Source organism: Pongo pygmaeus, chromosome 19 (genome assembly GCF_028885625.2).
Source record: "Pongo pygmaeus isolate AG05252 chromosome 19, NHGRI_mPonPyg2-v2.0_pri, whole genome shotgun sequence".
Lineage (NCBI taxonomy): Eukaryota > Metazoa > Chordata > Mammalia > Primates > Hominidae > Pongo > Pongo pygmaeus.
This window is the reverse complement of record NC_072392.2, coordinates 71,037,485-71,065,470: the sequence shown is the minus strand read 5'-3', so window position 1 is coordinate 71,065,470 and position 27,986 is coordinate 71,037,485. Positions and strand designations below refer to the sequence as shown.

General features: G+C 53.8%; 4 protein-coding genes across 8 annotated transcripts; 1 reads left to right on the top strand and 3 right to left on the bottom strand.

Moving 5' to 3' along the window:
* Position 1: 1 nt before the first annotated feature.
* Positions 2 to 8,143, bottom strand: MRPL10 (mitochondrial ribosomal protein L10). Its single transcript, XM_054456041.2, has 5 exons — positions 7,973 to 8,143; positions 5,034 to 5,203; positions 3,575 to 3,739; positions 3,173 to 3,317; positions 2 to 1,002 (listed from the first exon to the last, which is right to left on the bottom strand). Exons 1-5 carry the CDS (start codon positions 8,022 to 8,024, stop codon positions 749 to 751), a joined length of 786 nt encoding a protein of 261 aa, XP_054312016.1. The 5' UTR covers positions 8,025 to 8,143; the 3' UTR covers positions 2 to 748.
* On the top strand, positions 8,071 to 14,248 carry LRRC46 (leucine rich repeat containing 46). Of its 3 annotated transcripts, none has more exons than XM_054456037.2 (8): positions 8,071 to 8,518; positions 8,619 to 8,724; positions 10,953 to 11,061; positions 11,882 to 11,928; positions 12,195 to 12,304; positions 12,563 to 12,632; positions 12,864 to 13,006; positions 13,282 to 14,248. In XM_054456037.2, exons 1-8 carry the CDS (start codon positions 8,509 to 8,511, stop codon positions 13,650 to 13,652), a joined length of 966 nt encoding a protein of 321 aa, XP_054312012.1. In that variant the 5' UTR covers positions 8,071 to 8,508; the 3' UTR covers positions 13,653 to 14,248. The 3 variants fall into 3 exon arrangements, with proteins under 3 accessions (XP_054312012.1, XP_054312013.1, XP_054312015.1); XM_054456038.2 differs by having other exon boundaries at positions 8,129 to 8,518; positions 8,619 to 8,746; positions 13,282 to 13,845; XM_054456040.1 differs by lacking the exon at positions 8,071 to 8,518 and having other exon boundaries at positions 8,617 to 8,746; positions 13,282 to 14,240.
* Positions 14,221 to 17,875, bottom strand: SCRN2 (secernin 2). 3 transcript variants are annotated; one of them, XM_054456036.2, is made up of 8 exons: positions 17,738 to 17,875; positions 17,200 to 17,373; positions 16,721 to 16,902; positions 15,978 to 16,177; positions 15,320 to 15,535; positions 15,060 to 15,225; positions 14,799 to 14,979; positions 14,221 to 14,531 (listed from the first exon to the last, which is right to left on the bottom strand). In XM_054456036.2, exons 2-8 carry the CDS (start codon positions 17,371 to 17,373, stop codon positions 14,373 to 14,375), a joined length of 1,278 nt encoding a protein of 425 aa, XP_054312011.1. In that variant the 5' UTR covers positions 17,738 to 17,875; the 3' UTR covers positions 14,221 to 14,372. The 3 variants fall into 3 exon arrangements, with proteins under 3 accessions (XP_054312011.1, XP_054312009.1, XP_054312010.1); XM_054456034.2 differs by having other exon boundaries at positions 17,200 to 17,803; XM_054456035.2 differs by lacking the exon at positions 17,738 to 17,875 and having other exon boundaries at positions 16,721 to 16,908; positions 17,206 to 17,689.
* Positions 17,876 to 21,448: 3,573 nt separating this feature from the next.
* On the bottom strand, positions 21,449 to 27,764 carry SP6 (Sp6 transcription factor). The gene is made up of 2 exons (XM_054456033.2): positions 27,528 to 27,764; positions 21,449 to 25,046 (listed from the first exon to the last, which is right to left on the bottom strand). Exon 2 carries the CDS (start codon positions 24,987 to 24,989, stop codon positions 23,859 to 23,861), a length of 1,131 nt encoding a protein of 376 aa, XP_054312008.1. The 5' UTR covers positions 24,990 to 25,046; positions 27,528 to 27,764; the 3' UTR covers positions 21,449 to 23,858.
* Between the last annotated feature and the right edge of the window lie 222 nt (positions 27,765 to 27,986).

Below are 27,986 nucleotides of genomic sequence, written 5' to 3'. Positions count from 1 at the left end.
GTAGAATGTATTTCATTTTATTATAAAGCAGTGCTCCCAAACTTTCCACAGCGTACACCTCGAGGGCAGAGAACTAACATCCAAGCACCCCTGGATGGTGGATGGGACCCACTTCTGGGTAACCTGATAAGGAAACTCTAGTGTAGAAATTAGGGACGTGGTCTTCAGAGCAGAGGGCTTGGTTCAAGTCCCTGTTCTGCCACTTACTAACTGCATGACCTTGAGCAAGCCACTTAATTTCTCTGCTCCTTCTCTGTGAAATGGGCACAATGTGGTCAGGAGTAAAGGAACTAATACATGTACAGCACTCAGCACAAAGCCTGGCACACAGCAGGCTCTCACCAGGTGCCATTCTCAGCACAACTGCTTGGTTGAGCTACTGTGGCAGTGGCAGGTTGTGCCCCAAGGGGGTGGGCTCAGGAGCCCATGCAGCAAGAGGCAGTGACCAAGGAGGCAGGGGATAATAGCCTTATCTTTTCAGGATCTCTGCTTTGGACCTGGAGAATAGAGAGAGACTCTGCTCCTATCAGATCCCAAGTTGGGAAAACTAAGGACGAAGCTGGTGACTGACATCTGAAATGGAATCCTCTGCATCTCCAAGTGGCCCTATACCTGACAATATCATTATTAGTGAAAACCAAGTGACAAACGCACTCCCCGACCCCAAGTTCTTCCACATCTCCCATGGAGGAGAGCACAGCCAATAGGGCAGAGTGTATTTATGTGCAGGGCTGGCTAAACAGGCTGGCTATGAGTCCGGAACAGGGTCAGGATCTGGCTTCCCATTGGCCGACATGATAGAATCCTTCTCGCGTTGCTCTCTGATGTACTGGTCCAACAGAGTGGTCAGCTGGAGGGGCTGGTGCTGGAGCAGGGAGTGGGTCTGGGCTGTGAGGCGGGTGAGGCCTCCTACAAGCTCCCCCTGCACCAGGGGCAGGCTGGGGAGCTTGGAGTAGTTGATAAAGCCCTGCCTGCTGAGGATGGTGTCATCAATGCAGCCACCTGGAAGAACACAGGGTCAGTTGGGCTCCTTGCAGATGCCTTTCTTCTCTGAAAACAATGTTCTGACCCTAGGAACTTGCTCTCCATTGCCCTTCTCAAAATCCTGCCTTCCCCAGGACCTGGGTTCCACTGTGCCCCACACCACACCCACTCCGCTTGGGATCGATCCCTACTTCTTCACTCTTCCCTCAGAAAACTCTTAATATATCCACCTGGCCCTGACCCCTATTAAGTCAGTGTTTCCTAAACTTCCTTGTAAATAAGAATCAGGCGGCCAGGTGTGATGGCTCATGCCTGTAATCCCAGCACTTTGGGAGGCCGAGGCAGGCAGATCACCTGAGGTCAGGAGTTCGAGACCAGCCTGGCCAACATGGAGAAACCCCGTCTCTACTAAAAATACAAAAATTAGCCAGGCGTGGTGGCGAGCGCCTGTAATCCCAGCCACTCGGGAGGCTGAGGCAGGAGAATCATTTGAACCTGGGAGGCAGAGGTTACAGTAAGCTGAGATCGTGCCATTGCACTCCAGTCTGGGTGACAAGAGCGAAACTTCGTCTCAAAAAAAAAAAAAAAAAGAATCAGGATGAGGTCGGGTATGGTGGCTCAGGCCTGTAATCCCAGCACTTTGGGAGACCAAGGTGGGTGGATCTACCTGAGGTCAGGAGTTTGAGATGAGCCTGGCCAACATGGTGAAATCCCGTCTCTACTGAAAATACAAAAATTAGCCAGGCATGGTGGCAAGCGCCTGTAATCCCAGCTACTTGGGAGGCTGAGGCAAGAGAATCGCTTAAACCCGGGAGGCAGAGGTTGCAGTGAGCTGAGATTGCGCCATTGCACTCCAGCCTGGGCAACAAGAGTGAAACTCCATCTCAAAAAAACAAAGAATCAGGCTGGATGCAGTGGCTAATGCCTGTAATCCCAACACTTCAGGAGGCCAAGGGGGGATAACTGCTTGAGCCTAGCAGTTCAAGACCAGCCTGGGCAACATGGTGAATACAAATACAAAAAATACAAAAATTAGCTGGACATGGTGGCATGCGCCTGTAGTCCCAGCTACTTAGGAAGTTAAGGTGGGAGGATGGATTAAGCCAAGGAGGTCCAGGCTGCTGTGAGCCATGACAGGACCACTGCACTCCAGCCTGGGCAATGGGAGTGAGACCCTGAATCATGGAATGGAGGGAAGTAATGGGGAACTATTGTTTAATGGGTGCAGAGTTTCATTGTTAGAAGATAAAACATTCTGGAGATGGACGGTGGTGATGTTGTATAGCATTATGAATGTACTTAACACTGAACTGTACATTTTTAAATGGTTAAGATGGCAAATTTTGTGTATTTTACAATTAAAAAATTGAATAAATATCATGGAGTGTTGAGGGGATATTAAAATTGCTGGGAGCAGTGGCTCATGCCTGTAACCCCAGCACTTTGGGAGGCTGAGGTGGTGGATCACCTGAGGTCAGGAGATCGAGACCAGCCTGGCCAACACGGTGAAACCCCATCTCTACTAAAAATACACAAAAAAAAAAAAATTAGCTGGGCGTGGTGGCAGGTGCCTGTAATCCCAGCTACTTGAGACGCTGAGGCAGGAGAATTGCTTGAACTCAGGAGACAGAGGTTGCGGTGAGCTGAGACTGTGCCACTGCACTCCAGCCTGGGTGATAGAGGGAGACTCCATCTCAAAAAAAAAAAAAAAAAAAGAAATCAGATTCCTGTCCCGCCCCCTCCCTACAGAGACCTGTGAAATCTGGATTTCCAAGGGACATGTGCAGTATTCTCTGCCCCTTAAGTGAGTCAGCATCAGGGGAGTCTGGGAAACACTGGTCACTGGCCCTCGGCACCCTTTACTTGGGCTACTTGTTTTAAATACCTTCATCTGTAAGGGTTTCAGCACCTACTACCCTACTGTTAGACTCAAGGCATCTGAATTTTCTCTCCCTGCTCCATGTCTGCCTTTCCTAGTCTTCCCTCCAGTGCAGAAGTGACCTGCGGTAGTGAGACAACACAGGTGTGGGAGTGACAGTCGGCCCTCAATAAATGTGCTGTTTACTCAGGCTCCATCCGTGAAAGGATGCTCTCTCCAAGAACGTTCACGGTTTTACCAAGACAAGCCTAGCAGATGGCAGCAGGCCCCTCTTCACCCCACCCCTAACTGGCAGGGGTGCTTGCTCACCTAGCAGCGGCAGGAATGGCACAGTCCTTAAGATCCGTACCATCTCCTTGACCTTGGGCTCTTCACTGACCAGCAGCATGTTGTGCCCCACAAAAAGGGGCAGCAGATTTTGGTACTTGGAATCCTCCAGGAAGGGCTTCAGGACCTGGGACAGCAGGAAAAAATGGCTTATCAGGGACAAGTGGGAGGAAGAGCTACCTCGTGGGTCATGGGCCACATTAGGCTGAGGGTGCAACCTAAGGGTCTTCTCAGCCCCTAATCATAGGTTAGACACCAGATTAGAGGGTGACTCATGGAGAGGAGGAGTAAGAAGTATCATCACTGGGGAGCAGATGGTGAGGTCTGAGTCTGGTGGGGGTGGGGGGAAGATGGGCAACCCATGCCAAGGGGCCTGCTCCCTACCTGGTTGGGGAAGACCTTCATCAGGATCTTGTGTTTCCGCAGCTGGTGTCGCATAAGAAGCTTGTCCTCTGCACTCAGAGCCACATTCTGGCAGACGGCTATCATTCGGTTGTCCTGGAAAACTGCTGCTATCTCCCGGCGGAGAAGCCTGATGAGGCCTGTCTCCTGAAGTTGGAAAGCAATGACCAAGGGTACATCAGCTGTCACTTCTCCTGGCAACCCTGCTCCCTCTGTGGTAGGTTCTAGGGCTTCCAGTGATGTCCAGATGTGCAAAATATTGGGGAACAAGTAGGATAATTGGGCCTCTGACTCTCAGAGACATGTAACATCTCCCACTACTCTAACCTTTTCACTTTCATTAGATAATTGCAGTCTTTAGCAGTGTTTTTCAAACCTGAGGATGCTCAGTTCCACTCCCCCGAAAACAGGCCTGCAGTCTGCCTCAGTCAACAGTGCTTGACAATAATATTGCTAAAATTACTTCAATTATCAATCTGATACTATACTCATGTTGAATTATTTTGCCAATCATAAATATAACTCTTTTGCAGTGTTAGTTTAAAATTGAGAAATTTGGCTGGGCACAGTGGCTCATGCCTAAATCCCAGCACTTTGGGAGGCCAAGGCAGGCGGATTGCTTGAGGTCAGGAGTTCGAGACCAGCCTGGCCAACATAGCGAAACCCCGTCTCTATTAAAAATACAAAAAATTAGCTGAGCATGGTGGCATGCACCTATAATCCCGGTTACTCAAGAGGCTGAGGCAAAGAATCACTTGAACCCAGGAGGCAGAGTTTGCAATGGGCCAAGAATGTCCCACTGCACTCCAGCCTGGGTGACAGAATGAGACTCTGTCTCATGAAAAAAAAAAAAAAAGGCCAGGCGGGGTGGCTCATGCCTGTAATCCCAGCACTTTGGGAGGCCAAGGCAGGCAGATCACGAAGTCAGGAGATCAAGACCATCCTGGCTAACATGGTGAAACCCCGTCTCTACTAAAGATGCAAAAATTAGTCAGGCATGGTGACGCACGCCTGTAATCCCAGCTACTCAGGAGGCTGAGGCAGGAGAATCACTTAAATCCAGAAGGCGGAGGCTGCAGTGAGCCAAGATCGCGCCATTGCACTCCAGCTTGGGCAACAAGAGCAATACTCCATCTCAAAAAAAAAAAAAAAAAAAAGATTGGAGAGATACTCTCTCCCCAACCCCACCTGCTAGGGTAGCTCTCACACCCACATTTTTGGAGACAAGAAGGAAATTCAGGAGGCTCGCCCAATCCAGAGCCCAAAAGCCAATATAGAATCAAGTGCGGATTTCATCTTAAAGTATCTGGATCAGGCAGTCAAATTGAAATAATGACGTGAGTGACAATGGCTGAGTGTCCTACTTCACCATGCCCAGAGACAAGATTACTTTAATCCACCATCCCACCACCAAGTGACATGTATCCAAACTCCTCCTTACCTCCTGTGGGGGGCTGGGAGGAGATGGCAGGCATGATGGGTGGATGGCTGGTTTTGGGGGGATATATTCAGTCACAGCCATCAGCTTCTGCCGCTGAAAGTGCATCACACGACGGTGGCGGGTAACAGCCTTGGAGCCATAGCGGACAGTCTGGAGGGTAGGCAGCCGGCCTGGGTGGGGATATAGCAACATGGTTAGAGGCAACCTCTTGGAGGCCCTAGTTTATCCCAGATGGAGAAAAAACACACCCTCCAGCAGAGAAAAGCACAGCTCACAGAGCTAGACTCAGCACAAGAGTGGGACAAGGAACTGTCTGCCAAAAGTCCTGAATTTCCAAAGCTTCTCTTCTCTTTCAGTAAGTGACCCGAGGTCAATTACTTAATCTCTTGAGGCTCCCATTTCTCCAGCTCTTCTCAATGTGCAGAAATGTGAGAAAAAAATGAGAACAAAGGAGAAAATATTTTGAACACATTAAGAAAAGGGGGGGCTGGGTGCGGTGGCTGACACCTGTAATCCCAGCACTTTGGTAGGCCGAAGCAGGCGAGATCACCTGAGGTCAGGAGTTCGAGACCAGCCTGCCCAACACAGTGAAACCCCATCTCTACTAAAAATACAAAAATTAGCCACGCGTGGTGGTGTATACCTGTAATCCCAGCTACTTGAGAGGCTGAGGCAGGAGAATCGCTTGAACCCAGGAGGTGGAGGTTGCAGTGAGCCAAGATCATGCCACTGCACTCCAGCGTGGGCACAGAGTGAGACTCCGTCTCAGAAAAAAAAAAAAAAAAAAAGAAAGAAAGAAAAAGGGGATAAGGTTAAATAAACTTTTTCTTAAAATGGTCAAACAGTAAATATTTTAAGTTTGGGGCCCACGTAATCTGTCTCTAACACTCAACTCTGCCAGAAGCAGCCACAGACAATATGTAAAGAGATAGCAGAAGCTATGTACCAATAGAATTTTATAAAACACAGTGACTGGCCCTGCCATAATATGCCAACCCCTGGTCTAATCTAGTGGCTCTCAAGGTATGCCCCACCTCCACCCCAACCAGCAACATCAGCATCATTTGAGAGCTTGTTAGAAATAGAAATTTTGCTGGGTGTGGTGGCTCACGCCTGTAATCCCAACACTTTGGGAGGCCAAGGTGGGCAGCTCACTTGAGGTCAGGAATTCAAGACCAACCTGGCCAACATGGTGAAACCCCATCTCTAACTAAACTACAAAAATTAGCCAGGCGTGGTGGCACACACCTGTAGTCCCAGCTACTCGGGTGGCTGAGCCATGAGAATTGCTTGAACCAAAGAGGCAGAGGTTGCAGTGAGCCGAGATTGTGCCATTGCACTCCGGCACTCCGGCCTGGGTGACAGAGCAAGACTGTCTCAAAAAAAAAAAGAAAGAAAAATAAACATAAATTCTCAGGCCCTGCCTAGACCTACTGAATCAGCAACTCTGGGGTGGAGCCTAGCAAATAGTGTTTTTTCTTTGTTTTGTTTTGTAGAGACCAGGTTTCACTATGTTACCAAGACTGGTCACAAATAGTGTTTTAACAAGCCCTCCTGGTGATGCTGACGCATGCTAAAGTTTGAAAACCACTGCTCTAACCGCTGCTCTGACAGCCTCTCCTATGATTTCAAGAGGAGAAAAAAATGTTACACCATTCTCACAGCTCTCAGACAAGTTTCTCTTTCCTCCTCTCTTCCTGTTTACAGGTAATGCTACAGAGCACCCCACAGAAAACAAGGGAGGCACTCAAAAGCCCTGAGACAAAGTGACCACTTAATCCTCAACACAAGGGCCAAGACTAGAACTTTCCACTTTCAGTCATTCCCAAGACTGGGATGTGACCTCAGAAAAAGGTCCAGATAGAAGGCGGCTCTAACAGTCAGAGAGTATGGATATTTGCTAGGGTAAGAGGTCTTATTGCCAGCAGCCACAAAACATAACTGTTAAGACCGCAGGCAGGCTTTGGAATCAAATTAAACTGGAATTTTTTTTTTTTTTTTTGAGATGGAGTCTCGCTCTGTCGCCCAGTCTGGAGTGCAGCAACGCGATCTCGGCTCACTGCAACCTCTGCCTCCTGGGTGTAAGCAATTCTCACGCCTCAGCCTCCTGAGTAGCTGGGACTACAGGCACGCGCCACCACACCCAGCTCATTTTTGTATTTTTAGTAGAGTTGGGGTTTCGCCATGTTGGCCAGGCTGGTCTCAATTTCTTGACCTCAGGTGTTCCCTCCGCCTCAGCCTCCCAAAGTGCTGGGATTACAAGCGTGAGCCACCGCGCCCAGCCGAAACTGGATTTTAATCTCTCTTCCGCCAATTACTAGCTGTGACCTTGGCCACCCAACTGGTCTGAACTTCAGTTGCTGCGTCTGTAAAGAGGAGATGCGAATGTCTTTCTCACAGGGTGCTTTAGATTTAAATGATTTAAAAGATTTAAATTAGCTAACACATATAAAAATAGTTATCACAGTGCCTGGCCTATATTAAGTGCTCAAATCCATTCATTAAACAAATATTTACTGCACGCTTACTAACATCAAGCACCATGCCACCTGCTGGCTATGCTGAATGACATGGTTCTGCCCTTACGGAGTTTAATAGAGGAAACAAGCAACTAAACAAATGCAAAATTACAGATTGCGACGGGGCTAAGGAGTCAAGGGAAGACCTGAGGTGACATTTAGGCTGACACATTAAGATGGAGACATAATGCAAAGGTCTGGGCGAGGAGTGGTCCAGGCAAAAGAAACGCTGGAGACAGACAACAGCTGGACGTTGTTGCTGTGATTACCAATCTGGAGTCACAAGGAACCGGACGGGGTAAGGAGGCCAGCGATCTAGCTGGGGTCAGAGATTATGGGAAGAATCAGTAGTAGAGGAGGGCAGATGAGGACTAGAGAGCGGCAGCAAGACACGCCGTGAGGAACTGCGCCACTCCTTACCCGCCTGGGGCAGGAGACCCCCTCGCAGCATCCCCGCCACGGCCGCAGCCATCGCCACCGCAAGAATGGACGGAAGCCGAGTGGAGACGGAAAGAGCTAAGGATTGTGGGGTAGCGAACCCCGGGGCCGGAAGCAGTGGGCGTACCCGCCGGCTGTAGCTGTAACACGCATGCGCTAAGCCGGGCCAACGGAACTCGCCTTTACCTCCCCACTCGGCGTCCAGTCTCTTAGCAACGACTCCGGCTTCCTAGGAACTGCTCCTTTCTCAACCATTCCTGCCCACAACACCCCAGCTTGCTACAAGCAAAGCCCCTCCACACCCCTCAAACTCCAGACCCTTCACATCAATTTACTGTTGTCTTCGACCTCACCCAAGCAATTTTCTCTGAATCAACCCCTTTTCCTCCTCTCCCAAGTCTCTGAGTTTCTCTCTCCTCCTGCCATCCTGAGTTCTGCCATCCTTAGGGGCCGCCCAGGCTGCTAGGCTCCTTTTCGTTCCTCTCCCGCCTCAGACCAGCAGCCTTTTATTTTAGATCATGTCTGGAGGTGAGTAGGGAGGTGGGACGGTGGGTAGAACAGTTGGAAAACAGCGGGGTAAGGCCTCCAAGAGTGAGGAAATGTCACAGTTGGACTCATCTTTTCACAGGGAAGTCAGCCCAGGGTCCAGAGGAAGGGGGCGTCTGCATCACTGAAGCCCTTATCACTAAGCGGAACTTGACTTTCCCTGAAGATGAGGAACTGTCAGAGAAGATGTGAGTGCATGGGGGAGAAAAGGTGTGCTAGAAGTTTGAAACACTCAGGTCCCTGAGGTGTACTGATTTGTCAACTGATCTTTGTCTCTGTCCTTACTTACTCCACACATCCAGTCAGTGGTAATGCCCGGTTGATTTTCCCTTCTTAAAAATAATTCCATTTCTTTTTCACCATCCTCACTCAACTGTCTTAGATAAGGCCGTGTTCACCTCTCTCCTATACACCCAGCACTTTGGGAGGCTGAGGCAGGAGGATCACTTGAGCCCAGGAGTTTGAGACCAGCCTGGGCAATAGAGACAGAATCCTATCTCTAAAAATAAAAATAAACTAGCTGAGCATGGTGGTGCACACCTGTAGTCCTAGGTGGCTGAGGCAGGAGGATCACTTGAACCCAGGTACCTGTGGCTGCAGTAAGCTATGATCATGCCATTGTACGCCAGCCTGGGCAACAGGGTGAGACCCTATATCTAAAACAAACAAACAAAAAGTAAAATATTTTTAATTACTTTTTAGAGATGGGGTCTTGCTGTGTTGGCCAGACTAGTCTTGAACTCCTCAAACAATCCTCCTACTTCAGCCTCCTGAGTAGCCAAAGTGATCCTTTTAAATAACAAATCTAATCAGGCACTCACTGATAGAAACTTCCTCCCAAATAAATCCCAATGCCTAAGCATGAGTTGACTTCTGTTTTTCAGCCTTATTTCTGGCCACTCTCCACAAGTGTACAATTTCCCACACTGTGTACTCACACCTTAGTACCTTACTACTCAGAGTATGTGTGGGCGGGAGGGGGTGCAGGGGTAGGGCAGCAGCATTGGCATCACAGGGGGCTTGTTAGAAGTGGAGCATCTCAGCCCCTCCGCCCGATCTACTGAATTAGAATCTGCATGGGCATATCGGAGTTTCGGAAGGGCTGTATTAGCACATACTATTCCTTCTGCTTGAAATGCCTTCTCCCCGTATCCCCCTACCTTCATGGCTAATGCCTACTCATCTGTCACCTCCTCTAGGAAGCATTCCCTGATTCCTCCTACTCTGAACTTAGTGCACAGCCTATGTACTCCCTTTGTCCCCTGTACTTGCTTCTGTTATCCACTTGTCAGAGATGCTTGGCCTTGTTCTTCTTTCTTTCTTTCTTCTTCCTCTTCGTTATTCTTTCTCCTTCTTTCCCTTCTTCCTCCTCCTTCTCCTCCTTCTTCTTCCTTTCCCCTGTACTTGCCTCTGTTATCCACCTGTCATAGATGTTTGGCCTTCTTCCTCTTTTTTTTTTTTTTTTTTTTTGAGACGGAGTCTCACTCTGTTGCGCAGGCTGGAGTGCAATGGCATGATCTTGGCGCACTGCAACGTCTGCCTCCTGGGTTGAAGCGATTCTCCAGCCTCAGCCTCCTGAGTAGCTGGGACTACAGGTGTGCGCCACCACAGCCGGCTAATTTTTTTGTATTTTTAGTAGAGATGGGGTTTCGCCATGGTCTTGAACTCCTGACCTCAAGCAATCCACCCGTCTCGACCTCCCAAAGTGCTGGGATTACAGGCGTGAGCCACCTCGCCCAGCCTCTTTTTTTTTTTTTAAATGACATAGGGTCTTGCTCTGTCACCCAGGCTGAAGTGCAGTGGCATAATCATGGCACACTGCAGCCTCAACCTCCTGGGCTCAAGCGATCCTCCTGCCTCGGCCTCCCAAAGTGCTGGGAGTACAGGGTAAGCCACCATGGCCAGCCTGCCCTGCTTCTTTAATAGTGGTGGGCATAGACTCTGTCATTTGTCTCTAGTAGGCACTCAGCAATGTTGTGGAATGAATGAATGGGTGCATGGAACAAGTGCTTTTTCCTCCATGAACCACTCAAAAGGAAGGTGAGGAAGGATCTTTCTGCAGTGTCTCACCTCTGTCCCACCCCTGCCTCCACCATCCAAGCTGGCCAGAGGAAGGTTTCTCTTGCCTCTGAATCTCTCCAGGAACCATAAGCTGCCATCCCCAATTTCCCAGAGGGCCCTTACTCCTCTCTCTCACCCTTCCCAGTGCTAACAATAGAGATACAAGTCTGCAAGTCAAGCTAGTTTCATGATCTAGACACCACCTCAAGATGTCAAGATGTTTCTCACATCTGATTAAAATCACTGTCAACTACCGCTCCTTGAAACCCCTTCCCTCCTCCCTCTCTCCCATCCTCCCTGCTAAGAGACCACATGAGTGGTGCTCTAACACCACCCTTACTGACTCTTCTCCCAGGTTTCACACTCTTGATGTACTGCAGACTGTCCGCCTGGACCGGGAGGGGATTACTACTATCAGGAACTTAGAAGGCCTCCAGAATCTTCACAGTCTCTATCTGCAAGGGGTAACTTCTTTCTCCACCCTTCCCCTCCCCTTGACCCCTGTGGACCTAATCTGTCTCGTCTGAAAGGAGCCAACCAGGTCATCTTGCCCATTCCCTGGTGTTCAGGCAGGCAGACCTTCATTTAAACCATTCCCAGATGAATGACATAGGGTCCTGAATTGAAAGACTAATTCCCTCAAAATAGATCCTGAACATGACCTGTGCTCCCTCCACTGTTCTTTAGGCACTTCTCTTGATCTAGAAGTTCTTCTTGGCATCTACTCTAAATCTTTCATGTTAAATAGCTCCAGCCCATTTCCTGTTTTGAAGAAGAGGAAACTATGAAGATTCCTCTACATCATTCAGATCCTACTTGAAGGCTGTTTGGTGGTGGTGGTGGTGGTTGGTTGATCTTCAGCCTTTCCCTGGTTGAATATTCCCAGCTCGCTTCAACTTTCCCCATAGAAACTTTCCCCATCAAGTTCCTGTATGCTCATTGTTCTCTCTGTGTATGCAAGCCACCACCAAGGCCCTTTCCATTTTCCTGGTGGCTTCTTGCTTTCCTTTGCTGATTCCCAGGCCACTCTTTGGTTGTGGAATCAGAAGAGTATACTTAGTCAGGTTTAGATACCCCAGGTTTACACCCTTAACCATCCACATGGAGAAAGAAAATCATCTTTCTTAAGGTAGTGGCAACCTGTTCAAGGAGTGGGGTGATCATTCCCAAAGTGCCAGATCTCCAGCTGCAGGAGTAGACATGGTCTTGGGGCTCTGTCCCTGTAAAGGGCCCCCGACGCATCTGATCTCAGCTTGGTTTCCCCACTTCGGTTTCTTCTTGCAGAATAAGATCCAGCAAATTGAGAACCTGGCTTGCATCCCCTCCTTGCGGTATGTGGTGGCAGGGCTCAGGCAGGGGAAGAGGGGTCGGGGGAACCTAGCCATACCCCAAAGAACTGGTTCAGATTTCTCCAAGCCTGGGTCCTTGTCAGTCAAGGACCAACAAGCCTAGATCTATTGCCTCACCCCAGAAGGCCATGTGTCCCCACTGGTCATCAGCTGCCTAGCCTAGGGGCCCCGGTGTCAGGTGCCCTCCTCTTTTCCTCCAGCTGTTCCATGATTCAGCTCTGCCTCTGTACCCCTTCCTTCTCCTACAGCTTCCTATCTCTGGCAGGAAACCAAATCAGGCAGGTGGAAAACCTCCTCGACCTCCCATGCCTCCAGTTTCTGGACCTTTCTGAGAACCTGATAGAAACGTTGAAGCTGGGTAGGAACCCACTTGCCCTGGCTCAACAAACACATCCCCTGTGGGGCTTGCCCTCCCCTCTGCACCCATCTGCCTGTGCTTCTATTAGCCATGCCCCCGCAGGTCCACATTTCATCCTCAAGGGAGTTCAAAGGGTTGTGCCTAGAGGTACTGGCTTTGGACTAGAAAGTGGGTATGAGAACCCCATTCCCATCGCTTCATGGTCTTTTGGCTAAGATCAAGTGAGAACCCCATTTCCTCTCTCTTTGCCGTGTGCAGATGAGTTCCCCCAGAGCCTTCTCATCCTCAACCTGTCTGGAAACAGCTGCACCAACCAGGATGGCTACCGGTAAGGAGTGGAGGGTGGGAAGAAAAGTCATGGCTGAGCTCCACCTGCTAACTCAGCCCAGGCCCCTCTCAGCCTGCAAACCTGGGGTCACTGTCCATGACACCTTCTCCCCCACCTCCTACCTAGCTCGTGAGCCACCACCCCTCCGGGTGTGGGTGCTGTGGTGCGTGTCTTTGCATCCTCCACGCCAGGGTGCCCTCCTGGGTAACCTCTGCTCCTTCTGCTCTGCAGCGAGCTGGTGACAGAAGCCCTGCCACTTCTCCTGGACCTGGACGGGCAGCCTGTGATGGAGCGCTGGATTTCGGATGAGGAGGATGAAGCCTCAAGCGATGAGGAGTTCCCAGAGCTGAGTGGCCCATTCTGCTCAGAACGAGGTGACCCTGCTTTCCAAGGCTTTCAGCCTCCCCAGAGCCCACCTCTGCCCTGTGGGACATGAGGGAAGCTAAGATGGCAGTGGAGTCTGGGGAGGGGAGCCCCAAGTTCAGATCAACATCTGGGCCAGAGCCAGGTGTCAGTCCTGGGCCCCAGCCTCAGGCTCCTTCCCACGAGGGACAAGGGGCCAGCCAGAGACTTCCCTGAGCCCAGGGACCCTCCTGCCGAGCCCAGGGCTCCACCCACCCTGTACCCTCCACCCCCTGGCCCCTCACAGGCTTCCTCAAGGAGCTGGAGCAGGAGCTGAGCAGGCACAGGGAGCACCGGCAACAGGCGGCCCTGACAGAGCACCTGCTGAGGATGGAGATGCAGCCCACCCTCACCGACTTGCCCTTGCTACCTAGGGTGCCCATGGCTGGGGACAGCAGCCCTTCTGCCACTCCTGGGCAAGGGGAGGAGACAGTCCCTGAGGCCGTCTCCTCACCCCAGGCCTCCTTTCCCACCAAGAAACCATGCAGTCTGATTCCCAGGGGCCACCAAAGCTCTCTCTGGGGAAGGAAGGAGGCACGAGCAGCCACAGCCCCCAAGGCCTCTGTGGCTGAGGCCCCCAGCACAACCAAAACTACGGCCAAGAGAAGCAAGAAATGATTCTCTGTCGACCTTTCTCTACTAGTGGAGAGGAGTGGGGCCTGCCCCCCTTCTCAGACCTCTGACCTGTGACAGAGGCCCATCCCCAGTAAAGTGTCTCTAGGCCCTGAGTATGCTTTTCATGTCACTTGGGGTATCTCAGGGGAAGCAACCAGTGAAAGCTCCAGGAAACAAAATACAGAGCCCAGTGAGCCACCTGATTCTAAAGAGTGAGTTTGGAATCTTTTGGGAGCTACCCACAGGGCAGGCATGCCTCAGGCCCCCCGCTGGCTTCCTGGCTCCCACATGGGCAGGAAGCGGGCACCACCTCATGGAAGATGCCATCTCACTGCCACCCCTAGGGAGTGCCCTTCCCTGGTCCAAGCCAAGGACCAAGGAGCTGTGGTCCTAGTCATCCCCAACAGCAGCCAGCTTCTGTCCCCTCCCTGTCCTCCTGCCTAGTCCCCATCACTCACCCACTCATAGGAATGAGTACACAACCACAGGCCCCGCAGCCAGCCCACAGCTGCCTTTGGGCCTCATTTGGCTCTCCCACCCGCACTGGTCCTGGGATAAAGTTCACTGAAGAGAAAATAAAGCACATTTATTAAGGCAAAGGCCAAGCTGGCCGCTCAGAACATGGCCAAGGAGCGTGAAGGGATTGCTCCAACTTCACCACCACTCAGGGCAGTTGGCCCCAGGGGTCCTGGGTCCACCCCAGGCCAGCAGAAGCTATGAAGCTTACGCGTAAGCCTGGCTCTCCCTCTTCACGAAGGCCTGGAAGAGGCTGCCCAGCTCCCGGAGGGGTGGGGCCCACTCGCCGGCCAGCAGCCCCTGTGTGGCCTCGAGGCCTTCCTGCTCCAGATCCCGCTGTTTCTGCTGGAGCTGCTGCCCCCGATCCTGCCCCAAGGGAAAGCTGAGATGAATCTGTCCAGGACAGGCTTCCCGCCAGGTGAAGGGGGGACTGTGTACCACCTCACACAAGCAGGAGAAAGGAGAGACCCCCCGACATTCCCCAAAGGCAGTTGCTGGCTTTGAAGGGAGGAACTCCTCTCCCCAGCTCTGAAATCTCTTCCACTCCCAGGTTCCCTCATATTTCCAGAGTCCCACTGGGAGTGAGGGAGGTCTATCATCCCCTCAGGATAGCCCCTATTCCCTGGGGGATACCTGATCACTCTCCATCAGCCCCAGGGCTTCCTGGTGTCCACGGTAGAGGGTATGCCGACGATCTACCTGAGTCTGGAATCGGGGCAGGGTCCGAACAGGGTCCTGTGCTCCAAAAGTGGGGGACAGCACCTGGGGGGCCTGGGCCACCCCCACCCCGAAGATGAAAGGTTTGAACACAGACCTAGAGGGGCACAGATGGAAGGACGGAGATATATCAGATCCTCTCTTCTCCCCAGCCTTCCCCACCCTCATTCTTCCCACCTGGATGGGTCTGGCGTGGCGGTAAGAAAGTGCACACAGGGCTGCGTGGGATCCTGGGGCAGGACAGACACCATGCTGGCCGTGGTGCGAAAGCCTCCCGAGTCCATACAGATACCACTCTCCTTGTCCCTGAGGATGCCCATCATCACCTCTGCCGTGATGCCCCCTGCCAAGGAGTAGAGGAGGAAGCTGTGGAAGGGGAGAGTGGCTGGCACTGCTGTGGCCCTCCTGGCCCCCAGCCCCCTCCACCGCTCGCTAACCTTGCCGTTGCCGCAGCAGCTCCCGCCCTGCCTGGAAGCGGGCCTTGGCAGCCTCCATGCGCGCAGGCTGCTGGGTCAGGGAGAAGACCTGAGCAAAGTCAAAGGCGCCCTGCCCATCCCACCAGCCCTTGGCCTGGGCATGAATCCGCAGCTCCGGGTGTTGGGCCGAGATGTCTGTGCCAATGCTCAGCTGGTTGGAGATGTTGCGGGCCCCCTCTGTGGAGGAGATGGGGGAGTGGTTCATTTACCATTGAGCATCTATTCTATGCCAGGCACTGGGCGAGGTGCTGAGAACATGGTGGAGAAGAGAACGACCTACCCTCATGGAGCCTACGGTGTGGTGGGGGAGGCAGACAAAATAATCACAGAGATAAATGTAAACATGCAACTGTGTTGCATGCGATGAGAAAGAAGTACCTGCTTGCATATAAGCAGGAAACCTGACCACCCAGGGAAGTCCAGGAAGGCTTCCCAGAGGAAGCAACAGGCTATAGCACAAGGAAAACTTAACCAAGTGAAGGGGAGGGGAGGAGAATTCCCAAGTGGGCTCATCTCCCATCTCCCTGGATGTCCCGACAGGCTTGCACCTGGATCGGGCCCCTCCCTGCCCCTACCATCTCTCCCACTTTCCAAAGCTGGCAGAAAGGGAACACCTCACCCTGGATCCTCTGTGCAGCCCAGAGCCTCCCAGCTGTCTCCAGCACCCATGCCTCAGTGCGGTCAGCCAGCAGGAAGGTGCTATGGTAGGAGAATGATGCAGGGTCCTCCAGGCAGCTGCCCCCCTGCCCATAGCGCTCCAGTAACCTTGTGATCACATGCAAGGCCTCCTGGGCAGAGCTGCTCCGTTCCAAAGCCAGCCTGGCAAGAGACAGGGCCAAGGGACAGAAGGGTGACAGAGGGATCAATGACTGGTGGCAGAAGTTCCAGGGGACAGAAGAGGCCCGGAGAGGTTTGGTGATAGGCCCAAGTCACACAGCAAATCTGCTGGCACTGATCGTATCAAACGCAATTATGCCACTGGCTTTCAATGCTCTGGTTCCATGTGCTATGCTTTGAGGATTCCATGAAAAGGCCTGAAACACAGTTTCAGAGAGAGAAGTGTCCTGAGCCCCCAACCTCTCTCCACCCACAGCTGCTCCATCCACTATTACTGGCTTTATAAATCGGGACTCTACGTGAGATTTCAACTGAAAATAAATAACCACTGCTCTATTTCTGGGCCAGGAGAGGCCCAAAGGTGGCTGCTGCTGCAGCCTTCCTCACGAAGGCACAAGGGCAAAGTCTGCAGAGAGGAGGAGGCCCCTGTGAACCAGGCTGGGGGAGGGATGGATGGGCCCAGGTCAAAACTCAGCCCCCAGATTTCTGGTGTGTCAGGCAGATGAGGAAGGGCAGGGTCTGCACCTGAGTAGGTCCATGCCCAGCAGGGCTTCCCCCTCCCCAACTGGCTCCTTCGTCCACACAGCCTCGTTGCCAATGCAGACACCATGCTCGTTGGCGCCCATCTCAGCCCCCCATAGCCAAGAAGGACGGCTCAGAATCACAGCGTGCGTCTTCGACACCTGTTCCACTTCAATGTAGGTGCACTGGAGGTGAGGGAGGAGAAAGAAAGCGTCCACTCATAGAGGGGCGGCCCCTCAAGTGCTGGCACTCTGCCAATCACCTTATAGATCCGTTTGAGGAAGGTCTCATTCCCATTTGACAGAAGAGGAAACTGAGGTAGACTGAGGCTACATAATGGGCTCAGGCCAGGTTGGTAGACCTAAAGCTCATGCACTTCCACTACTTCTGGCAGCCTCTCAGGTGTGGGGAGCAGGGAAGAAGGTCTTAAAAGAATGCAGAGATCTGCCACACCTCCCAGCACCCCATAAAGTCTAACCCACCTGGAGCCGGCTCCCAGGAGTGTGAGTGCCTGCGGGGACAAACACCACCTCCTGCACCTCGTTCCGGGGTCGGTCCGAGTTCTTGGCAAAGATCACAGCCGGGATGGCTGAGGCCGGGGGCACGGAGACAAAGCAGTCGCAGGAACATGGGGAGTCAGGGCTCGACGATGCCATCTGGGGAGAGGCGGGCCTCTCCATAACCCTGGCCACGGCTCAGCCCCGAGGAGCCGCCTACCCCCACACGTGTAAAAGACGCGCAGGGAAGACACCGCTGTGGCTCCTGGACGCTTGGCGCACACACCATGCACGGGTGTGCGGGAACGGAGGTGCCCACCCTCTCCCCAGGCTCCAGGCTTGGGAGTCCGCAGGCGGGCACTCCGAGGGTCCCGCCCCCACTGGGAGTCCCAGCCCTTCGGAGCAGTCGTGGGACCGTCCCCCTCGCTACCCCACCAAGAGTCCCGCGGCCCTGCGCATGTCCAGATACCCAACCCTCTTCTGTCCAACCCTTCTCTCACCCCCAATACTGTATTCCCCTCACCCTCTCTCCCTCCAAGACCCCAGCTCGGTCCCGGGTGCCACCTCCTCCGCTTCTGGCCAGGGCCGCCCCATTGGGCGGAGACTCCCGGGTGACCTGGAAGGCCTTCGGCCTCGGGGTAGGAGCCGGAACGGAGCCTGCTGCTCCGCCGTTTTCCACCAGAGTGCGCGCCTGCACCACTTCCCAGAGCGGAGCGGCCTTGCGAGTCCCACCTGGCTCCCTGTCCTACCCAGGCGCCCATTTCAGGCCTGACAAAGGCTGCTAACCCCACGGAGTCACTGCGGGCAGCTGGAGCTGGGGGTGGAAAGGATCCTGCGTGAAAAGGGAGACTTTGTCAGAGAAAGGGACTGTTGGGACATCTGGAGATTAAGGAAGAACCTCAGATACTTGACTCCTGGTTTGAATCCCAGAGGCTCAATCCCAGGCTGGAGGCGCCCAGGGGAATAAGATACAGAATACGAGAGTGGTGGAGGCTGGGTACGGGGGCTTCGCCCCTGTAATCCCAGCACTCTGGGAGGCGGTAGTGGGAGGATCGCTTGAACCCAGGAGTTCAAGACCAGCCTGGGTAACATAGCAAGACCTCGCCTCTACAGAAAATATTTTAAAATTAGCTGGGCATGGTGGTGTGTGCCTCTAGTCCCAGCTCCTCGGAAGGCTGAGGTGGGAGGATCACTTGAGCCAGAGAGGTCGAGGCTGCAGTGAGCCAAGATCACACCACTGCACTCCAGCCGCGGTGACAGAACAAGACCCTGTGTCTTAAAATAAATAAATAAGGGAACATGTGCACAAAACCCATCTGATCCCAGAGGGCCAGTCTGTCCGATAGTGCTCAAACCCATAGGAAGATCTCTTTAAAAGAAAATTTAGAACTTTCTAGTTCAAAGATTTGGTGCCTTTACCTGTGGTGAAACTGAAACCACAAAGAAGTCTTGGCCAAAGGTGACACACAGTCATGTGGAGGTACACTCTGATCACAAATGTTTTGATTTTCAGTTCATTTTTCTCTACAAACCATCTCTCCATAGCCATCATTAAGACAAATGCATCTTACACCCTTTTGCTCTGTGGAGCCCTACAGAATGGAGGGAGGGGAAATGCTGCAGGTTATCTGCTTCCAGGGGTTGCACTGAATCTATAGATGGCTTTGAGTAGTATGCATATTTTAGCAATAGTAATTCTTCCAATCCGTGAGCAGGAAATATCTTTCCATGTCTTTGTGTCTTCTTCAGTTTCTTTCATCAATGTCTTATTTTCAGAGTACAGATCTTTCACCTCTTTGGTTAAATTTATTCCTAAATATTTTATTATTTTGGTAGCTATTGTAAATGGGACTATTTTCTTGATTTCTTTTTTGTATAGTTTATTATTAGTGTATAGGAACACTATTGACTTTTGTACATTGACCTTGTATCCTCTGACTTTACTGTATTTGCTTAACAATTCTAACAGTGGGCCGGGTGCGGTGGCTCACGCCTGTAATCCTAGCACTTTGGGAGGCCGAGGTGGGCGGATCCCCTGAGGTTGGGAATTCGAGACCAGTCTGGCTCACATGGAGAAACCCCATCTCTACTAAAAATACAAAATTAGCCAGGCGTGGTGGCACATGCCTGCAATCCCAGCAACTTGGGAAGGCTGAGGCAGGAGAATCGATTGAACCTGAGAGGCGGAGGTTGCGGTGAGCTGAGATCGCGCCATTGCACTCCAGCCTGGGCAACAAGAACGAAACTCTGTCTCAAAAAAAAAAAAAAAGAAAGAAAGAAAGAAAAGAAAAGAAAACAAACAATTCTAACTGTTTTAGTGGAGTTTCGTTTTCTTTCAAGCCTACTCTGCTAGGGTGCTGGCAGTCAGTCACTCTAGGATTAATGGGAAGGTGAAGGCTGTTTCTGATACAATATTGGGGAGGGGTTGTGAGGTTGCCAATTAATGTAATTCCAGAAGCAAACATCGAGGCTGTGTGCTGAGAAATCCGGGCACCTGAAGCAGCTTGCAGGAAAGCGGGTTCATCTCCTGCAGTTCCCCGGCTTCCCACTGTGGGGCGGAAACAGGCAGGAGGAGAGGCAGAGAGAGGCCACAGCGCACCCCCAGGTTGCAGTTCCCAGGCTGTCTTCTCTGTCACTTTCTCATTTCTTATTTCATTCACCCACCCTAGAGGGTAGGAGTAGATTCTACTTCCACATCCCACGAGGGGAACCCAGAGAGCCAGCCCAGATGTTCTGATTTCCCTAACCCCTTCCTGGGCCCTCCACGATCCTCCTGCAAGGCACCCCATCTGAGGGGGTCAGAGGTGGCCTTGAGTTCCGTCATGGGGGGGGGTGGGGGGCAGGCCAGCCAGGAAGCATTTCCAGCAAGCAAGCAAGCGTTAGAGCCCCACCAAAGGCCCCTGCTAAGAATGCAGGTCAGCGGGAGGAGCTGCATGGGGAGGAGGGGTGGCCCCAGCCCTGCCCAGACAGGCCTAGCCGGCCGCACAGCTGCCCTCCTGTCCCTGGGGGCAGCGATGGGGGTAAAGGAGGAGGGGACTTACCAAGTTCCTGGGGTCTAACTCCCCTACAACCAGGAAGACAAAAGAGGCACCTGGAGGAGTGGGGCTGGCATAAAGTCTTGGGAAAACACACCTGTCCTTCCTCCTCCCAGCCTTCTAAATCCAGCAGCAGGTGGAAACAAAACAATTGGCCCCAAACCAGTCTGGTTTCCTCTACAACCCCTAAATCATTCATTCAGATGCCCCTATCCTAAGGTAGCCATAAACGTTGTGACCCCAGGATCCCAAATTAAGTTATGGGATGGGCCAGCCTGAGTACCAGATTTGGCTTCGAGAAATTGGGTTAGGGTTAGAGTGGTAGATCTAGAAATCCCACTAGGGAAAAATAATACTTTTGGCAAAAAGGTAGAATGAGAAGGTGAAAGAACACAGTAACCCTCGCCCCCCAGCCCCCTTGGAGCCCAAAACCTATCTTCTGTCAACCTTCCTGGCTTTGGGGCTCTGGAATCATGAGGCTTTCTACTCATTTGATATGAATTAGGCACCAACTTTGTATCAAGCACTGGGAGGCCTGGGAAGATGTGTACAGATGGATATTTCTGCATATCTCTGGGGGCGGGTGCACGTGGGTCCAGTGCAGGTATGTTTGTGTGCCTTGTGGTTGTGTAACCATGGTGGGTCTCTAGCTGTGAGCTACAGTAGGAGCCTTTCCCTCATACTTTCCAGCTGGGCGGGAGCCCATCAGATAGCTCGGCTGCCTTTCATCGCCTTGTCCCTGATAAGGATCATCCTGGGTGAAGAAATCACTGCCAGTCACCCCCAGCTCAGTCACAGCCAGGGGATGGACTGACATGCATGCTCCATGGGGATGGAGTGAGGGAGCCAATGCCTGGGAAAGAGGGAACCAGCGTTCTTAGCAGGGGAAGGGAAAGAAGGGGCTTGTATGTGGAGGAGGAAAGAGATATCTAGAAACTTCTCATAACCACAGGTACGAGACCAGGGAGGGACAGCCCAGGTATCAACCCAGGGGAAGCACCTCCCTCCTTCTGTACCAGCCACCTCTGGGGCAGGATCAGACCCCAGCTCCAACCCAACTCAATAGACATGAGGCTTTCCAAGGGGCTGCAGGATCACTGGGAAGCATCTACCCCACTCTGTGGCCCAGACCTGGTCCTCACTGCTGAGGGACACTGAGTCAAAAAGGAAACAGAGCTGGAACACAAAGGAAGCATGATGTAGTTGATGACTTTATTGCATAAAAAACACAGGCTGTTTCTCCCTCCTCCTACCCCTTCAAAGTGAGTTCACAGCAGTTAAAGAAAAAATAAATTCCTACATTTTTCCTCTAGGGGGACTGCCTAGAAAGACAGGCAGCCAAGCAGCCTAGATCTATAAAAGAGGGGAGCAGAAGAAAACCTATCCAAAGCCTCTACCCACATACCTCAGAGCTTGGGGCTTCCACTGGGGGGAGCATCTGTGTCCACCACCAACACCCATTTGGGAGTTCCCCTTAGGATGGCCACTGGAAAAGGCTGTCTTGGTGGCACAGGGAGGGGGTGGCTGGTTTCGATGGGTGGAGGAGAAAGGCATCCTACACCCATGGTGCCCTTCCTCTCTCCCCCTCACCACCTGGCCAGGCAACTTGCAGGCACTGCCAACTCTCCTTCTGCCCCCAACCCTCTCAGCAAGGAAGGGGATCTCTGGTTGGGTTAGCAGGAGGTAGGGAAAAGAGAAAGAAAGAACATTACTTCTTAAACTACCCCAGGCCAATGAGTCCCTCGGGAAGGTCATCCTGTCCCTTTTAAGGAGGGCCCCTTTGTATACAAACACATATTCCCACCCAGATCCCAGCCCCCACTTCCCATATAGCTCCCAGACCTTCGCTGGGCTACAGCATCTACAAGGGAGGAAGAGATGCTGGGCCCAGATCCCAGGATCTTGGACATGGTGAATAAGATGGGGTCTCCCTGGCTAGAGACCCCAGGCTCAGTAGAGAAACACACATACATGCACTCAGGTACACACAACATGCAAACACATAACCTAATATTAAATAAAATACCCTTTGCTTATAACTTAAAAATCAATAAACAGCTAATCTCCGCAGAGGGCTCCGGGTGAAGAAAGGGAGCAAGGGGAAGGGGGAGGGATGTCAGAGGGACTGGGGAAGGGGGAGGGGTGTCAGAGGGACTGTAAGCTCCCTCTCTCCAGCGTGGGAAAGCCCTCCAGCTGCAGGGGCTGTGGCCTGCCAGACCCTTCCTCATATCAGCTTCTTTCCCCTCTGCCTGGCTCAGCCTCTGCTGGGCTTCTCCCCTCCCTCCCTTCCTTTCTCCCCCACCCCATGATCAGAATCAAAATGTGTTTCTAGTATCTAAAGGAGAAGGGAATGGGGACAGCTTCCTGTATGTCACCTCAGAAGGCAGAACCCCTTCCAGTGGGAGAACAACTCTTTCTTCTCCCTTCCCCTGTGAGATGAGGGGGAGGAAGGAATCCCCTAATGAACATGCTATGGCAGGGGCAAGGGAAAAACAAGGGCCAAGCTAGAGAGGCAGTGGGGTTTATTTTCTTGGTGATGGCTAAAGAGATGGTCAGGCAGGCTGCAGGCCTCCACTCTGAGTGGGAACCAGTGGAGGTCCCTCTGCTGAGACACCCCCAATCTGCCCTCAACCAGCCCAAGAAACCCTCTTCCTTCCATCCCTGAGGGGAAGGCAACTGGTGGGAACTACATGGATTCTACCGCTGGCTGCCTTGAAAACACACCTAGGGTAATAGATGGGGAATGTGACTACCGAACTTTATTTATCATAAAGACCAAGAATTAAGGGCTGAATAAGAGGTGGAGAGGGAAGGGGTTAGTTCCTTCCATACCCCACCAAATCCCTATCTCTCATTTTAGAAGGGGACTTCCCTACTCGCCCCCTACATCTAAGTCTGTCCTTTATCGCCCGCCCTGGCTGGGAGGCTGCCAGGAACGCCAGCCCTCTTTCCCTCGTCCTTCATGGCTCCCTCAGACTGGGTCTGAAAGGGTTAATAAGGAAGCTCATCAAAGGAGTTATTTTTACAGCAACAACCTTCCAAACCAGAGAGAGACACCCCTGCCAAGGGGGACCCCCAGGCTCCCCCATCCCATCTCTGCTCTCCCTCCGGAAACCCTAGGGGCAGAAGCACTTTAAGTGGGATGAAAGGGACCCCGCCGCAGGGCGGCTCCGGAGGCGCTTTTATGTCCTGGTTCCCAGGCGCTAAGGACGTGTCCAGACAGCCACCACCAGCGCCCCGGGCCGGCCCCACTTCTCTCTGCGCCGGGGACTGGGACTTGCTGTCTCCTCTAGCCTGTCCCCGCCAGCCAGCCGCGGTACGGGTGTCCCACCCCAACCCCCCAGCCCAGGGGCGAGGGAAACTGTGAGGCAGGGGAGAACAGAGGGGCATTGCGCAGCTCCTACCGGCCCAGTCAAATGCATCCTGCCTAGTAGCCCCAGAGACTAAGAACCCCTAGCGCCCCATCTCCCTGTCCCTGCACCACTTTTCCTCCTCCCTGAATAAATACGCACCTTCCCCTCTTCCTCAAGCCACCCCCAAGGACGTCAGACCTGGGGGCTCGCATCCAGTGCCCCCCGGGAGACCAGCAGGGAGGCGGCATCGAGGAGCTCAGTTGGAGGGAGCCGCGCTGCCCTCGGCCTCGCGTTTGCCTTTGCCCCCGGGGGGCTCCACTGCGCCGCCGGCCTTGCCCTCTCCCGAGGCCGCCCCGGCCGCCTCCTCCTTGGCGCCCTCGTGGGTTTTCATGTGCTTGGCCAGGTGATCGCTGCGCATGAAGACGCGGCTGCAGACTGCACAGGGGAACTTCTTGGTGCCGGTGTGGGTCTGGAGGTGGCGCTGCAGCTCGTCCGAGCGCGTGAAGCGCTTGCCGCAGAAGAGCCAGTTGCACACGAAGGGACGGTCGCCGCTGTGCCAGCGCAGGTGCGCCTTCAGGTGCGACGTCTTGGCGTAGGCTTTCCCGCAGCCCGGGATGTGGCAGTTGTGCAAATGCTTCTTCTTGCCCCCATCGGGCCCACACGGAGCACCCAGTCGCTCCGCCTCCAGACAGTTGGGGCAGCGACAGACGGTCTGGCCTGAGCTGCGGGGCACCGACCGCCGGGAGCCTTTGGGACGCGCCGCCCCGTCCAGGCTGGAATCCAGCCCTTGAGACTCCGGGGCGGCTACTTCCAAGGCCTTAGCCCCGTCGGGCGGCCCTAGGAGATGCTGCCCTCCGGCAGCTGGAAGGAGGTGGTGCGCATGCGGGTGGGCTGGCGGGGCACAAAGCTGGTGGTCTCCGACGTAGCCCCCCAAGCCCGCCTGAAGCGCCCCCGGGTGGCCAGGTGAGGTCAGCGCGCCCTGAGTGTGGGGGAGGTCCATCCAGCTGGTGCCCGGATGAAGGTCCCACCACGAGCCATCCTCCGTGCCTGGGTGAGTCGGCCTGAACCACGATTCATAATGGTGTGACATGTCCGGCTGCAGGAGCTTGGAAAAGGGGCCCGGGGCCAAGGGACTATCGCTTTCCAGGTCCTCGCAGGTTACCCGCGAGGAGGCCCCTGGCAGCTCATAGCCCTGCGAGAAGTCCACCTCTGGGCCCAGCGGGAGGCTCTGCAGCTCTCCAGGCTGCAGCGGGGAGGGGTAGTCCCCGGCCTCAGGGCTCGTGTGGCCCTGGTAAGTTTGGAGAGGCTGCAGGTCGAGGCGCGGCGGGGAGGCGTGCGGCGCTTCCGTGTGCTGGCTGCCCAGAGAGCCGCAGACAGCGGTTAGCATTGCCGGGATCCGGAGTGGGGTGAGGGCAGGGACGGTCAGGGGCACCTCAGACGGGACCTAAAGGAGGCGAAGAAGCAGAAAAGTAAGGGAAATAACCAGTTCACTTTCCCTCCTAACCCAGGTCCTCCTCTCTGGCCCCAGGTGTAAAAGAAGGATGCACCTCTGAACGAGGACTAGAGATGAGTTTAGAGAATTCGGGAGTGCGAGGAAGGGTCGAAGATGTGAGGTTCTCATCCAAGCACAGAGTATGATGGAGGTCTACCTTCCTCTGGGTGATCCCTGCCTTATGACCCAGCTCATCCCTAGAGTTGGGCCACTCCCAGGATGGTAGGTCAGAAACACCTACAGCACAGTGCTAGAACCATCCCCACCCCAGCTGCCCAGGCCAGCACAAGGGGGCAGTGGCATTTTCCCCCTGCAGACCTGCTGTCAGCCCAAATGGAGGATCTAGACCCATCTCAGCTTCCCCAGTTTAACTCAGGATACAGATGGGAGAGGGGATGGTCTATCTCTGAAACCCAAAGCTTCAGGTGACCTGCCCCTCATAAAGCCCCAAACGGGTCCTGAGTCTTTAGAGAAAGAGTTCTCATGCCATTCCCAAAGCATGTTCAGTAATGAAAAGCATTTCACCGTCTACGCTGCTCCCCGCCTGGCCTGGTCACATCTGGCCCACTAAACCGATTCACATGCCCCCACCCCCTTCCCTCAAGCAGGGACTTCACCTCCCTGGGGAGCAGCTCTCTGGCCACCAGATACCCCCGGAATTTGGGAGATACCCCTACCACAGAAAACCAAATTTCCATCCCTCTCCTGACTCATACCAGACTCATACCAGTGCCAGGCAACTCTCTGACTGCTACCCATCTTCTTCTCCATGCTAGAGGAGGCCCAGATATAAAGTTGGGAGGGAATGGCTTCCCCAGAGAAGAGCTTGACAGCAAGCTCTGGAAGGTACAATTGCACCCCTTTAAATGATACAGGGTCAGAGTGCAGGAAAAGGAGGGCAACAAGAGAAGTCATAACCACAGAACTTAAGAGCAAGAATTGCCCAAAAAGATGACATAAGCGAGCGCATCCCAGGAATGGATCATTTTTTAGAAGCCCCCCACCCCCACCCCCCCGCCGCAGATGATTCTTAAATGCAGCAAATGTTGAGAACCACTGCTCCAGGTCAATCTTCTTATTTTGAAGAGGAGGAAGCAGACTGAATGACTTGGCACGGTGACTTGGACAAGGATGTTCATTTATTCATTCAATAAACCAGGTCTCCTAACTCCTGGACTCTCAGTCTGTTACTTTCTGTAAACCAGTCTTTCTGTAGACCCTTAGAACACTAAAGACCCCCAACCCTTTCTCAACCACATATCTGTGGCTTGAAATTCACTCTCTTCTCACCACCTCTCCCTAAGGCCTGGAAGCCCTGGTGCCTCAGCTGGGCAGGTTTGTGTGCCTGGGTCTTCTCTACTGGTGGGGGAGGAGATCAGTGACTTAGGGCAGGATTGTTTCCTTCCCACAGCAGGGCTTAGCTGACCCTACCATCTTCTGCCTCTGGGACCAGGGAGGTGGCACTGATAGCCTGGGAGAGGGAGGGAGAGGAGGACAGGAGCACCTACTCAGGCTCCGGCTGCCTCACCACAAGACAAAAACAGGGTGAAGCTGCAGGAACGGAGCCCCAGGCCGGGGTGGGGCAGCACAGAAGGGGCTGGGCGGGAGCTTTGAAGTCAGGGACCCTAACAGCTTTTGGTGCCTGGGAATTGCCCCAGGGGCTGGAGGGTGGGAAGGTTAGGATAATCTGGGCTCCAGAGTGGCTTCTCCTGGCAGAGAGCTGGAGAGCCCAGGCCTAGGATGCAATGGCCTGCTACCAAGATTTCGGAAACCCAAAGTGGGGTGATTCTCAGGTTCTAAGACCCGTCCCACTGGGTGGAAAACTGCTCTGGAGCTGGCTCAGTCTAGCAGAAGATGCAAGACTAAGACCCAGGAGAATAGAGGAGGGGGCAGGTCTTGGGGGTGATATGGAGCCACCCTTAGGTGGCAACCCTTAGGTTGCCTCTATGGTCCTTGACCCACCTGCCCCAGACGGGAAGCGCTGCCCTGCCCCAGAACTGAGAGGAAGGAAGGGAACAGGATTGAGTGCCAAGTATGTGTCCGGTTCACTTCCAGGCCTAGAAATATTTCAGGAAAGGAGAGAGCACAGCGCACAGCGCAGGCTTCTGGCTTCCCGAAGTGGGAAGGCAAGTCGGTGCACCTTTATGCCCCATTCGGCTCTGCCTCTCTGGATCACCGGCTAGTACTCCCAGTTCTCAATGTCCCGGTCCTCTGGTTGTCCCAGTCGCTCCAGTTGCCCCGGTTTCCAGCCTCCTCGGTCCCTCCAGTCTCTCCTGTCCGCCCAGTTTTCCCTTCATCGGGGTTCTAACCCCTCAGATCCTTTAGGACCACCCCGCTCCCAAGGCCATAGGAGGCTGGGGCGCGTTCGGAGTGCGTTTTTTAGAGACAATCTCCGTAGCGCTCACCCCTGGCCACCCCGACCCGCGCTCCTACCTCGAGGCTGCGGCGGGCTCCGGGCACGGCTGGCTGGTGCGCTACGGACGGTCGCTCATGGGCCCTGTGCGCCGGCGAGCTCTCCAGCAGTGAGGGGCAGGAGCCCAGGGCGAGCCAGACCCGGCGGCTGGCGGCAGGCGGCAGGCGGCGGAGGAGGTGAGCGCTGGCGAGAGGGCGGAGGACGGAGGGCGGGCAGGAGCCAGCGAGCGAACAAGGCCAGCTCCGCCCGTGACTCACCCGCGCTCTGCCTTCATCCTCTCCCCAGCGCTGCTTTTTCCCCCGAACTCGCGGCCCCGCCCACCTCACCTGCGGCCGCCTTTAACCCTTGCGGGCTCGGCTGGACCAGAGGCCCAGCCAGGGCCGCGAGGAGGGGGCGGGCGGGAGTGGGGGAGGAAAGCTAACTAGGGCGTGCGCCGCCCGCTCCCTCGCTCCTCCCTGGTCCCCTCCACTCCCAGGGCG